We start from the raw sequence: 14,768 nt of genomic DNA on the forward strand, positions 1-14,768 counted from the left end.
TTTTTGCTTTTAAGCAAGTTTATTATTTTCCTAATTTCAGAGGGAGAAGTGGGTGAGATTTCAATTGTATCAAATTGCATAGGTATGGCCTCTTCCATTAACAGCCTAGCATCTTCTAATGAACACCTGGATCCTACTATATCCACAACATTTAGAAAATGATTATTAAAAATATTTTCAACTTCTGACTTTTTGTTTGTAAAGTTTTCATTCAATTTGATGGTAATACTGTCTTCCTCTGCTCTTGGTTGACCTGTTTCTCTTTTAATAATATTCCAAATGGTTTTAATTTTATCATCAGAGTTGCTGATTTCAGACATGAAACACATACTTCTGGATTTTTTAATAACTTTTCTTAATATAACACAGTAGTTTTTATAATGTTTGATAGTTTCTGGAGCACTACTCTTTCTTGCTGTCAGATACGTTTCCCTTTTCCAGTTACAAGATATTTTTATACCCTTAGTAAGCCATGGTTTGTTACAAGGTTTCTTACGAGTATATTTAACTATTTTCTTGGGGAAGCAGTTTTCAAATGCATTTACAAAAATGTCATGAAATAAATTATATTTTAAATTGGCATCAGGTTCACGGTACATCTCATCCCAGTCTAACTGCTGTAGGCTTTCCCTGAAATTTGCAATTGTTAAATCGTTGACTGAACGTACTACTTTGGAGGACTGTTTAGTATTGCTGAATGGAGCTATGCAATATATTGTAACTAGCTGTGCACCATGATCAGAAAGACCATTCTCAACAGGCTGAGCATTTATCTGGTTAAACTTATCTTGGTCTATAAAGAAGTTATCTATCAGTGAGCTGCTATCCTTTACCACCAGAGTAGGTAAATCAATAACGGGTGTCAAATTGAAAGAACCGAGTAATACTTCAAGGTCATTTTTCCTATTACCCTCTTTCAGAGAATCTACATTGAAGTCCCCACAAATAATAATTTGCTTCCCCCTGTCTGACAGATAGCACAACAAGGAGTCCAAATTTTTCAGAAACAGATGAAAATTTCCTGATGGGGACCTATATACAGTTACAATTATAAATGTGCCGTTATTTAATTTAAGCTCACAGGCACATGTTCTATATGTTTCTCTACACAAAACTTTTTTGTTTCTATACTTTTTGCACAATGATAACTTTTGACATTTATGGCAACTCCTCCTTTCTCCATATTTTCTCTCATTACATGTGCAGAGAGCTTATAACCACTTACATTTACCTTATCCATATCAGTAACAATGTGATGCTCAGACAGGCATAGTATATCTATTTCATTCTCAGCTTCTAAATCTTCTAAACACACCAGAAGGTGTTCTATGTTATTCTTTAAAGTCCCAATATTTTGATGAAATATACTTACATTATCTTTAATTATACTTTTATGAGAACCTTTCCTTATTCTAACATTTGCAGTACTCTCCTGTCTGAGTTTCTCATTGTGCTTAGGCCTAGTTCCTATACCAGTGGTCACATGGTGTTCAGAGAGGCAGATTATGTCAACTGGGTTGGGTGACTTTAATTCATCAATGCAATTACCTAGGACTGAGATACAACTTGGTGGAGATAAAATTTCTGGTGATTGGTGAAAATTTATAATTGATAGCTGTGATTGGTGGTCCAATGGGCTAGAATTGTGCTGTTGAATTTCTTTCATAAACTGAAGATTTGTTTCAATCCTGACCTCTCGTAGAACTTGACATCTTTCTGTCTTACCTATCCTAAAAAAGGTGCTGCTCCAACACCTGTAACCACTGGTATTTTACCATTCATGGCAGTGCCTCCCCCCCTTAAATTTCCTGCTATTACCCCAGCCAGTTTCCCCTTCCCTTTCCTGTTGAGATGTAGGCCGTGCCTGGTATAGTCCCACCTACTGAGATAATCAACAGGAACCACACCAATATGAGCCCCCGCACCCGACACAAGCAGCCGTTCCAACTCCAAATTAACTCTCCCAACAGAAGAGTTCAAATGAGGCCGGTCATGGCGTCTCAGGACAGATACAAATTCAACATTGGTGTGTCTCGATGCCGACGCAATCTTTACCAGGTCACACTCTATACTGTACCCAGGATCTCTGTCGATGCTGTTCCCTGGCCCTCCCACAATAACCACGGTGTCTTCCCTGGTAAATCCTTTACAGAGTGAACCTAAATCCTCTGTCACCTGATCCAGACTAGCACTTGGTTTGAAAAAATTTGTGACCTGGTATTCTGGTCCTAATTCCTCCTGCAGAAGTTGGCCTACACCTCTGGCATGAGAACTGCCTAACAACAAAACTTTCTTCCTTTTCTATGACTTTCCTACATTCTTTTTCAATTTCCTGTTGAAAGTTTGTTGTGTCCTGTCTACACCTAGCTTTGCTTGAGGCTCATCAGTTTCTAACTGAAGCAACAGGTCAAACTTATTTTTGACATTCACCACAAAACTGTCAGACTTAGTTATAGGCCTGTTCCTTCTGTTACCTATTGCCACTTCCCACCTCTCTTTGCCCTTCTCCTTCCTTAACCTGTCAAGATCTTCCCTAGCCTTATCTAGCTCAGCCTGAAGGGTAGCAATTTTCCCCTCCTGTTCCACTATCTTCCTATCTCTGCTGCAAATCCTACATAACCACTGATGAGCCTGATCCACTTTCCCGACACCCACACCACTGCAGTCCCCCCAGTGAGAAAAACTACTGCATCCATCACACCAAACCCCGGAACTAACAGTTCTACGGCAAGTCAGGCACTTCTCACTCATGGCAAAAATAATACTTTAGCTAGAATAAATCAATTAAATTACCGAAAATCAAAAAAAGACGTTACAATAATTAAGCCTATTCACAAATGTATATAAGCAAGTTTCCGATTTAAAATTCCGCTGTTTTTCTGAGGTCTGTATTAAAACAATGAAGGTATACGCTATTTATTATATATTTCACTCAATGGAATGAAAAAAAGGACAATTAAACGAGATACTTTAAGTTTGATTCTCCAAAAACGTTACGAGAATTAAGCCTATAAACAAATGTATATAAGCAAGTTTCTGATATAAAGTTACGCTGTTTTTCAGAAATCTGTTTTAAAACAATGAAGTTATACGCTATTTACGGTAGTTTACTTATTTGTTACCGAGAAACTAGTTAAATTACCGTGAAACAAGAAACAAACACGTTTACAAAATTTAAGCCTAAGCGCGACTTCGTGAAGTTACGATCTTTTCGTGTTTTCCGAAAAAATACGCAAAGAAAAGTCAAGCCTCCAACGGCAAGACTAAATGATACACTAATGCACGTATTTAATTTGTTATCGGCGTTAAACTAAATTATATTCCTGTCTAAATCACTTAACTTTCTGGAAATAGTTTCTGGCGTCACTTACTCGGTGGCCATCTTGGAAACACGCCCAACATCTCCTGCAACATCTCATATCATACATTAATTATGTAATACATAATTAAAATTGTCTTGGACTGGGCAATGCAGTTAGTATCACTACACATGTGAATGGTAGCATGAATTGTGACAACACACACTGACCAAACAGAAGCTTTAAAGGGCTATATAACTCCACCACAACGAAGACAATGTGGTAATCATTGACAGCTTGAGATTGTACCCAGATTTGATGTTGCAAGAAAACTGAAAACATTTTATATGAGATATTATCCTGGTTAAAATCTCAACCCAACCTCTTATATTAACTTGCCAGATACATTCAAGTTTTGGTGAACTGTCAAACCTCAGAGCATTTTTATTTTATGCTTAGGTGATTATAAGTTCTCATGATAACGTAACCAGTTTCTCTGTTTTTAAACAGTAAAAAATGCCTCATTCGTGCTGTTGACAGCAAAACACTTCATGCACCTATGTATATGTGGTGATAATGCTGTAGGTGAGAGGTTTGCAGATATGATAGCCACTTGTTGGAATAGGGTTCAACCAGTAACTCCCAATTCTTTAAAGAATCGAACTGTCACATATAAAACAGCTTCAGATGCTTGATTACTTTGCAAATGAGTTAATGAATTAAATATTTGACTAAAGCATAGGTTTGAAGTCATGCTAAAAGTTCATCTACATCTACGTGATAACTCTGTAATTCACAATCAAATGCCTGGCAGAGGGTTTATGGAACCACCTTCAAGCTATTTCTTTACCATTCCACTCGGAAACAATGTGCGGCAAAAAGAACACACAAGTCCTTCCATGTCAGCTTTAATTTCTCTTATTTTGTAGCGATCATTATTTCTCCCTATGTAAGTGGGCGCCAACAAAATCTCCAAACTCGAAGGAAAGAATTGGTGATAGAAATTTCATGAGAACAAGAAACACCTTTGTTTTAATGATTGCCACTCCAATTCGCATATTGTATCAGTCCCACTCAATGAGCTGCCCTCCTTTGAACTTTTTCTATGTTCTCCCTCTATTATATCTGATGCTGATCCCACACTGCACAGTGTACTCCAAAAGAGGGCAGACAAGTGTAGTGTAAGAAGTCTCCTTAGTAGACCAGTTACATTTTCTAAGTGTTCTGCCAATAAATCAGTCTTTGCTTTCCTCACAATGTTGTCTGTGTGCCCATTGCAATTTAAATCATTCGTAATTGTAATCCCTAAATATTAAGTTAATTTTACAGCCTTTAGATTTGTATGATTTATCATGTAACTGATATTTTGAGGATTCTTTTTAATACTCAAGTGGATGACTTTACAATTTCTATTATTTAGAGTCAGTTGCCACTTTGTGCACCATACAGATATCTTGTGTAAATCATTTTGCAGTTGGTTTTGTTCATCTAATGACCTTACAAGACAGTAAATGACGGCATCATCTGTATACAATGTAAGAGGGATTCTTAGACTGTATCTCATCTCACTTATGTAGATTAAGAACAGCAAAGGGCCTTTGACACATCGTTGGGGAACGCTCGATGTCTTTACATCAGATACTAATGAACTGTGACCTTCCTGACAGGAAATCATGAAACTAGTCACACATCTGAGACCATACTCCATAGGCATGCTATTTGATTAGAAGTCGCTTGTGAGGCATGGTGTCAAAATCATTCTGGATGTAAAAGAATCAGGAATCAATCAAAGTTTATGGAAGTCGCTAATTGCTCTCATTATGAAATACTCGATGGATATAGTCTGGTTAATTTGGGCAGCCTTTTAAGCCAAAGCTGCATTTCCACACATCTCAATGTTCATGTTGTCATATCTTCTTAATTGTATGTCGTGCAGTCATATAAATTTGCAGATATATTTAATGATGCACAGGGGTGGACAAAAACGTGAAAACACCAAAAGCAAAACATATTGCCATGCCTAATACAGCGTAGGAAAGTTGTTGGCATTCAAAACACCTTCCAGTCGTTTCAGAATGGAAAAATACAGGCCCAGTATGGCTTACAAGGGAATCTTATAGTATTCAGCCTGCAAAATAGTGGCTAATACAGGTAATGGTGATGGAGGTGTATAGGGGCCATTCATCCTTCTCTTCAAAGTAAACCTCAAAGGCTCAAGTAACAGTGAGATATGGTGACTGTAGTGGCCAGGGGAGATGTGACAACTCGTCCTTGTTGTAACAAAACCAGTCATGGACAATGCGAGCTGTGTGAATAGGAGCCCTATTGCCTAGAAACACAGCATCATCATTGAGGAGCAAATAATTTACCATGGGGTGGACCTGATCGGTCAAAATGGTCACCTAATCCTTGGCAATAATGCTACTTCACAGAGTAACCATGTGGCCCATGGAATGCCATGACATGTTTGCCCAAATCATCATCAGACCCTCACCATATTTCACTCTAGTGCTGTAAACTCAGGCAGAAGTTGGAAACAGAGTTAATCAAGACTTGTCCAACCAAATGACATTCTTCCATTGCTCCATAGTCTAGGTTTTATGGCTTCAGCATGACGTTTTTCAGTTATGGGCATTTGCATCACTGATGTGTGGTCTTGAAATTCCACCATGCCTTACCATCTTGTGGAACTCCCTTTGTATTATTTTCGTGCGGACAGGGTTTTTGACTTTTGTAGCTCTCATACTCTGTTTTTTTCGCAATCCTCTTCAGCTGCCATGCATCATGATCACTCAACACAGTTTCATCCGCATTATGACTTGTCAGTTGATGTTTTTCCATGTTCCCTGTATCTGGTGTACGTCTTTGACATGAAAGACTTCGTCTGTCTTGGATACAGAAGTACCCACTGTACGAGCATTAATAATTTGTCCATGTTTGACTTCACGTAGCTCTGACATAATCCACTCACAACTTCACAGAACACTGTTCAGACCATGACTGACATTTGCAACATATTAAGGACATTCCACAGGTACCTTTTACATTGAAACACAATGGAGCTTGATTATCATCTGCATTTGTATTCAGGCATGCATTTAGCACGGTGATTCCATACTTTTGTGGATGTAGATACTGTCTGCAAGGGTGTTGCAAATAGAGTTAGTAGCAAAGAAGTAATATGTTAAAATTTCATGCCTGATGATGAAGTTCGACTGTATGAATAATGAAAATGTAGTAATAAGTGATAAACTATTATCCTTTAGAGTGTGTGTGTGTGTGTGTGTGTGTGTGTGTGTGTGTGTGTGTGTGTGTGTGTGAGAGAGAGAGAGAGAGAGAGAGAGAGAGAGAGAGAGAGAGAGAGAGAGAGAGATAAGGGATGGGAGGTTCAACAAGAAAAAGTTTCATAATTTGTGTGTTTCATAAATTATGTGAATGTTTGTTGGAAGTCACCAAGAGCTCTCATTCTCAACTATTGGATAAAGATATAGTCTGGGTATTTGCACTCCACCTGTTACGCTGCCTCAATACACACACTGTAACACCTGTCTTATTGTGCTAACATCAGGTTATATCTCTTAATGAGTGTATTACGACAGCATTTAAAATTTTTGTTGTATATTGGGTTCTAGAATAGCGGTTTAGTAGTCTAGACCTGTGTTGGTGCCACATGTAGCTTTTAGGTGGGAGAACTGAGATACACTCAGTAACTATATGACAGTCGAGGAACTGATCAATTAGCTTTTAGGTGGGAGAACTGAGATACACTCAGTAGCTATATGATGACAGTCGAGGAACTAATCAAAGGAGAACTACCATCTAGTGACACCGGGGGCAGAGGATGACACAGTAGCATGTGGTTCGTGATTTTCAGTTGTGATAACAGATGCGCTGGCATGCTAATTTTTTGATCTTGTGGTTTCCTCCTGGTAATTGGTAGTGTGTTGTGTGTTGTGACGTAACCCCCTCTCCCCTTTCCCACCCCTGTCCCATTCCTCAATTAATTGGTGCTTGACCTCCACGTGATATGATGGTTCGATGGTTGCTGGTCATGTCGGTTATGCTCTCACTCTAGGGGACCATTACGAACAACACTCATTGCCGGCTGGCTGCAGCATTTTCACTGCTGAGCTGGTCGCCCTCTTCCGTGCCGTAGAGTATATCAGCTCCTGCTCAGGTGAGTTCTTAGTTATCTGTAGCGACTCCCTGAGCGGTTTACGAGCTATCAACCAGTGTTTCCCTCGCTCTCGTCTGGTGATGGCTGTCCATGAGTTGCTTCATACTCTTGCCCATTGTGGCCGCTCTGTGGTCTTTGTGTGGACACTTGGTCATGTCGGCATCCCGTGCAATGAACTTGTTGACCGCCTGGCCAAACAGGCCACCAGTGAACCAACTCTGGACATTGGCCTCCCAGAGACTGATTTGCGAGCTGTCTTACACCGCAAAGTTTTTACACTTTGGGACGCTGAATGGCACGATCTGACCACACCTAATAAACTCCGTGCTGTCAAGGAGACGACGACTGTGTGGCAGTCATCCATGCGAGCCGTTCGCAGGGACTCAGTTGTCATTTGTTAGCTTCGCATTGGCCACACCCGGCTGACGCACAGATATTTAATGAGCCGTGAGGACCCGCCTCTCTGTCACTGCGGGGCGGCTTTGACGATGGTCCACATTTTGTTGGTCTGTCCGCTTTTAGCTGTGCTCAGGCAGACATTTGCGCTGCCTGATATGCTCCCTGCCCTTTTAACAGATGACACTGCCATGGCAGGCTTAGTTTTGCGTTTTGTTCAGGCAGGGGGTTTTTAATCACTTACTCTGAGTGTTTGTCATTTTTTGTTATGAGTCTGGCCTTTGGCCTACGATTTTAGACTGCGTTATTATTTAGTGTGTTCCTAGGTGGTTGGCTTTTCCTTTTTTGTCTCTATGGTCGGCCAACCACTGTCACACTCTGTGTGATTTTAATTCCTTTTGTCTGGTCTCAGTCTGCGTCTTTCTTGTCTTATGTCGTCTGTTGTTATGTCTGTTGTTCATTTTTATTCCATGTGGTGTTTGAAGTTTTTGAAAAAGGGACCGATGACCGTAGCAATCTGTTCCCTTTAATCCCACAAACCAACCATCCACATGATACACTCAGCAACACAGCCCCACTACAAAGTGGCAATTCAGAAAGATTTAGTGCAGCCTGCGGGGAAAAAACTGTCCTTTTTTCTCCCGACATCTGTGCATTTCAGCAATTACTGACAATCAGTTTTCCATCAGCAGTGTGCAAAGATTAGTCCAAGGAAATTAGAAGTTAGCTATTAGTGAAAGAGGCATTGCTTTATGTGATGTTCACAATATTGTGAAAACACTTTCATCATAAATAAAGAAAGAAACCCTTATAGGATCGTATGACCTAAATACAGCCTACAGGAGTACACTATATATATCTCCAGCAGAGTGGCCACCTAGCTTGCGCAATGTCACCTCGTCTTCCATTTAGGATACTGACATCCTGTCAAAATAATTCTTTGGCTTCACCAAAATTTCTCGTATCTTGTCTAGTTGGACCCATGTTATTGAAAACTATTTTCTTTTCCTAGAGAAAACACTCTCAAAGTGATGTTAGGGAGAACATTCACTCCACTGTATCTTCTAAAATAAAGCTGTAGGAAGTTTGTAAGTTTTACATGGTAGCTTGTGGGTTCTTGCTTACAGATGTAAAAACTCTTTGTTAGCAGATTAATCATTCTACAGAACTCCCAATCCACACGATTGTGAAATTTAGAAGGATGAAAATAGAATGGGTTGTTTATATACCAAAATTCTGACTCTGATTCCAGATCATTGAAAATATTTCAAACTGTTTGCAGGAGCATGTTTGCAATCAAAATATACATCCTGGCTAAATTTGTAGTGGAAGTGGCACATTGAAACCTTACTCATCCCCAGATAACTCGAGAACTATTCCGTGAATTTAGAGAAAAGTTTTATTGGATGCAATTGGATCATTCTTGTTTGTTAAAACAGACTGAAATAACAAAAACCTATGAGTTTTCCTGTCACCCTAAATAACATACGGCTGGAAGTGAAAAAAGATGATGTAGAGTAGCTTACAAGTAACCACCCTAGTAGAAACGGAGATATCATACTACCAATACAAAATTTTTAAAAAAATTGTAGGCTTTCATTAGAACTTTAGAAATTTCTTACCGAGGTGAAACCGTGTACTATCACCCAAAGACCATACTACAGGGCAAAACACAGTAATGTGAAAAAACTGGTAATGCATTGTTTGTTTATACAAAACCTCACTTGTATGATGATGTATTGAGGTGAAATGTTGTTAAATAGTAGTAATGTTAATGATTCTCACCATACGTTATCATTAGCATATGTGGGTCATCCTGAAAGCCATAAGCAACTCAAAGACTAAAAATTCATTTACACAAAAATTTATTTATCTAAATGGTGCCATTCAATCAGCTGGAGTTTGCTTTTAGGTTTATAAAGATGGAGCCAGGTTTCATTCACAGAGTGTTCCCCCCTCCCCCTACACACACACACACACACACACACACACACACACACACACACAAAAAGTTAATATCCTATGCAAGATCAATATGTCAATTATTAATCATATATTTTAAAAGTGGACAAATTGTAATGACTTTTTCTTTGTTCTAGATTCGAGTCGAAGTAGTACACGTCGAAAGAGACGTGGAAGAAATGCCATGTCATCTGTTGTGCGAAAATCGAAAAAAGAGGTAAGAACTGAGGTAGCATCATACGATGACAATGTGTCTGATGATTCCATTGGATCTGCAAGTGACCTTCGTGCAATGAATGAAGATGATGCAATTGGAGATATCAGTGATGATAAGAAATATGTCAGGGAGAAGATGAAGAAAAATGATGAAACAATATCTGAAAGCATAATGACATGCGGTTCTTCTGCATACCATGCAGAATGTGAAAGTGTCACAACTCATGAAGATGACGAAAGGAAGAGGTGCAAGATATTTATCAAAACGAGAGAGTTACAGCAACCGACTATAGAGCAAGAAGACGACGAAGGCAGTGCTTGTGCTGATGACATGCTTTTTGTCGGCCACCAGTACGGTGACAAGCCACTGTTAGCCGACGATGAACTTGATACGGAAGATGAGAATTGTGGAGAAAAAAGCCCCACCCCTCCAGAAACTGAGAGCAAAAGTGACTTGTGGAAAGATGCTGCCGAAATGAGTGTGCCACCAAAATCAAAACTTGTGAAAGATACCAGCTGTGATGTCTTTGCCTTAGCTCCTTTTCAGAAACCCGCATCAGTACGATCGCTGACTAGAACGACTGGGAGGAAGTCTTCTCATTATCAAAGTCGCAGCCAGCCGACGAGTCAGGCAGTTTCCCCAATGGACATCGTATGCGGAGGTCGAAAATCTTCACTCCTCTTTACGTCTTCTTCACCAGTTCCTCATCTTGTGACTCCACCAGAAGAGAGAGCTCCTGTTACATTACCCACAGAATCTTGCTTGGTTGACCTTGGAGGGACAGACACTAAGGAAGGTATTACAAGGGAGAATTCAATCTATGGAAGTAAAGGTGATGACAGTGTTGATCACATGAAAAAGATTCGCTGTCATAAAAATGAAAATGTAGGGGATATAGTCGGCTCATGTTTCAAGGACAGTATTGTTTCAGATGTCATTTCTAGATTTGAAACTCCAGCAGCACACTTTGCTACAACTGTGCCTCCAATTGCAGAACAGGATGAGACCTCAGATGGGCTTTCCAATGGGAAGGATCTCTTTGGTTCATCTCCATTTAATTCTGATTGCTTTTCAAATCCATTTAGCCATGGACATGGAGATGATAACTCAATTATTGAACATTCACCATTTCAGGCAGCTTCAGTGAGTCCTATGGTCTCACCAAATATTAGTAGAGATGTGACTCATTTCAGTAATCCAAATTACTTTGCTGTTCCTCAGAACTATAATGTTGGTGCTGCTGAACTATTATCTGTCGAGTTTGAGTCTGCTGAAAGTTCCCGAATGGTGGAATCTCATAACGTGAAATTGCCAGAGTCCAATCCTGTCAGCCAAACTGTACAGAATCCTGTCAGACCAGATGGTCATGAGGAAGATTTGTTTGGGGCAATTCCATTTTGTGAAATGACATCCCAGATGCTGTTAAAACCGCAAGCTGCCAGACCAAACTCCTTAAGGCTGATCGAAACTACAACAGTGCCCGAATCCGGAAGAACAGACAATGAGTTCAAGCGACACCAGCACCACTCGTCAGTTATAAAAAGTGTAGCTTCAGGTTTCCTGTATCTCGCGCAGCCTGAAGTGTGCCAGACTCAACATTCCTATCCTGCCGAACCTACTCTCAGCCTCGATAGTGTCAGGACCAAAGCTGAACACCCAGAGTCACCAAAGCACTTGACAAAAAAAGAACGGTCTAAAAATAGTGATAAATCAAAATATCATCTCATAGAAAATTCGGGTCCAGAAGATAAATTTGACGACATTCTATCGAAACAGTCACACAAAAGTTCTAAGACAACATCGACAGCTTTACACAAGAAAACTTCTAAATCTTCGAAGAAAATTGGTAGCGATAAGGCTCATAAAGTGGCACCAGTTGGTTTCAGTAATATGAGTTTTGAGGATTTTTCAAGCGATGGTGCTGAGGACGGTGTGCAAGAGGCAGTGACTGTGCCATTCGAAGTTTTGCGAAATGATAAACAACTTTATGAGGCTGAGAAGAAGTTCGGTTCACTGAAGAGGCGTAGCAACCCTTTTTCGTGAGGGAGGTTTTGCATGAACCACGTGTACTATTTCCTGTCAAAAACATACATGTGGAAGCAATATTCTAGTTGATATATTTTATGAAATAGTATACTGTTGTATTGTTATGAGCAAATCAGTATTTTTTCAGCAAAGAGCTATACATAGTTGTACAGACTGAGACTTATGTTTATTAAATCCTTTTTACATATCTGTCGTATTACTAGCTTATAATAAGAAAGTTGTTTGTGTATTGATGTATGTAAATGTTCTTGTTGTTTGTTGAAATCTGAGAAGTGGTTGAAAAAGACGTTGTTGTTAAAACACTGTTAAAGGTATACATGTTTATTTACTGCCTATTGCACCCCAGCATGAAGGCTAGTTATTTTTAGTAGCATTTATTACCTTACATTTGAATTCTTGTTCTGGGAAAATTTTCAGGAACACACTTACTTTCTTGTGTGTATTGATGAATGTTTCTTTGAGGTGACCAATTAATACGCTAGCTAAGTACTTTGAATTTCAAATCGAGAAAGCTACTCCATTTTTTGGCAAGTTTTGCCACATCATAATAGTATGCATGTAAATTCATTGTGTACAAAGTGAAAGAGAATGTAACTTAATAATTTATTTGATTTTTATGCATGATACCAAAGTTAAATCATAGTATATAAGCATTTATTTATTGTTTCACAGGTTGTTGCGTAGGTATGAATGATTGATTTGTTGGGGTGCAGTGAACTGATACAATGATGTTATGTTGGGGAATCAATACTCCATTTTAAATGAAGCACTAAACTTTATGTATGCAGCAGCACATAACTATTTATGTGTGGGGACACACACACACCACACACACACACACACACACACACACACACACACACACACACACACCTTGTCAATTACAATTTCCTAGATAGCATTCCAAAGTAGAAACTTTATTTTGTACTTTATATGGACCAAGGATGTTTGTCTCCTTAAGATGTTGTGACTTCTGTTTAATATTAGCTTTTCTGTGTCTTTGATTAGAATTCTGTGTAACATCCATTTATTTGCCACTGCTTACTGCAACTTGAGGCCTGCTAAAGTGTTTTCAGAATTTAGAATTACAACCGAGTAAAATGTGTGGTTAAATACCTACCTACAATCACCCCCCCCCCCCCCCCCCAAAAACAAACACACACACACACACACACACACACACACACACACCATTTATATCTTGGTAGACTTTCAGGGTAATAATACTGATCTGTATCCCTGGAAGTGGAGAGGTTCATAAAGAGAAAGTAGAAGGTAGGAATTTAAGTCTGTGCCACATACCCATAACAGCAGCAAGAGGAATTCAAATATTAGTCGAGTCAAGGACCACTTGCTAGTTGGTAAGAGGACAGAAAGAGAAGTCATGTGGATGGAGACGACCTTTATTCTGATTTCTTTCACGTTTTTCTTTATTCCCTATTACGGTGTTTTTCACACCGCAACAATATCATTTCTGCATATTCTGTCCATCGAACATGTTTCACATCTCGGTCTTACTTTTGTCTTGCTGCATTCTTTCTGTATATTTCTACTCGATGCACACCATCATTTTCTCAAATGGCAGCTGCGGTTTTCTGCGATTCCCCCCCTCTTAACTTTATGAACTTTCTGTAATCCACAGATTCTGAATTTTTTTGGCTCTGTTTTTTGTCGCTTATTTTTCTAGTTACTTTCAATTTTGTTATCTCATATTTTTGAGATGATGCTCACATACAAACAGTTCAATTTCTACATCAGTATGAAATGCACTACATCCAAATGTCATAAGACCAAACAAACATTAAATAAAATACATTTCAAATAAAATAATTTTTGTAATGAGGATAATCTATTGTAGTTCTGCTAAAGAAATATATATTAATGGCACTGAAGTGCATTCAGCATATAAGGCTTCTGATATTTTGAGGTACTTTGAATTTCGCCATAGGCAAAACTTTTTAGTATTGCTGGAGACACATTTTCTTTTCACCTCAATTCGCAAATGTCATATTGGTGGAAACTGAATGACTGATAACAAACAGGACATCTGTGTCACCAACTCGTAACTATTGTCGTTTAAAAACACTTCAGCATAAGGGGAGCCATATCGGCGTTAATCAGTTTTTTATCTCTAGACTTGGGGTTGTGTGAAACCTAATACATTTTGATGTAGTAATGTATAAAATGTTATTTATTTTACAACACAATTTCTACTTAATTGCTTGATATATTTAAATATTTATTACCTTTTCATACCATTCCTGTCATTTATAATACTACATTAGGGAAGCATATCCCACTCCATCTTTGGTGCTCCTCTCCTTGTAGCTCTCTCTCTCTCTCTCTCTCTCTCTCTCTCTCTCTCTCTCTCTCTCTCTCTCTCTCGTTGCTGTTGAAAGGAGGAGAATGAATTAGTATTAAAAGTAGTTCCTCACAGCTGTCAACAGTTTTCTTCTTCATTTTTATATTGTGATAGTGTTTGTTTTAACTATTTGTATCCATAAACAGCAAGACATTACTTTTTGTCCTTGCATAAAAAAGACGCAATATATTGGAAATTCCAGTCAACATAATATTTTTGTATAGTACATTGATATATTTGCACCATCACTGAAGTGACCTCTTGCATTGCACTGGAGCTCTCCAGTTTCTTACAAGAGTTTTTTTTTTT

The 14,768-nt window shown here is 38.8% G+C and overlaps 1 protein-coding gene across 1 annotated transcript in view; it reads left to right on the top strand.

Moving 5' to 3' along the window:
- Positions 1-12,395, top strand: part of LOC124620131 — a 250,344-nt gene extending 237,949 nt beyond the window's left edge. Inside the window, exon 16 of the mRNA XM_047146805.1 lies at positions 9,972-12,395. Within this exon, the coding sequence (XP_047002761.1) occupies positions 9,972-12,094 (2,123 nt within the window). The 3' untranslated portion in view covers positions 12,095-12,395. The remainder of the gene's footprint in view (positions 1-9,971) is intronic.
- The last annotated feature ends 2,373 nt before the right edge of the window (positions 12,396-14,768 follow it).

Source organism: Schistocerca americana, chromosome 1 (assembly GCF_021461395.2).
Source record: "Schistocerca americana isolate TAMUIC-IGC-003095 chromosome 1, iqSchAmer2.1, whole genome shotgun sequence".
Classification (NCBI taxonomy): domain Eukaryota; kingdom Metazoa; phylum Arthropoda; class Insecta; order Orthoptera; family Acrididae; genus Schistocerca; species Schistocerca americana.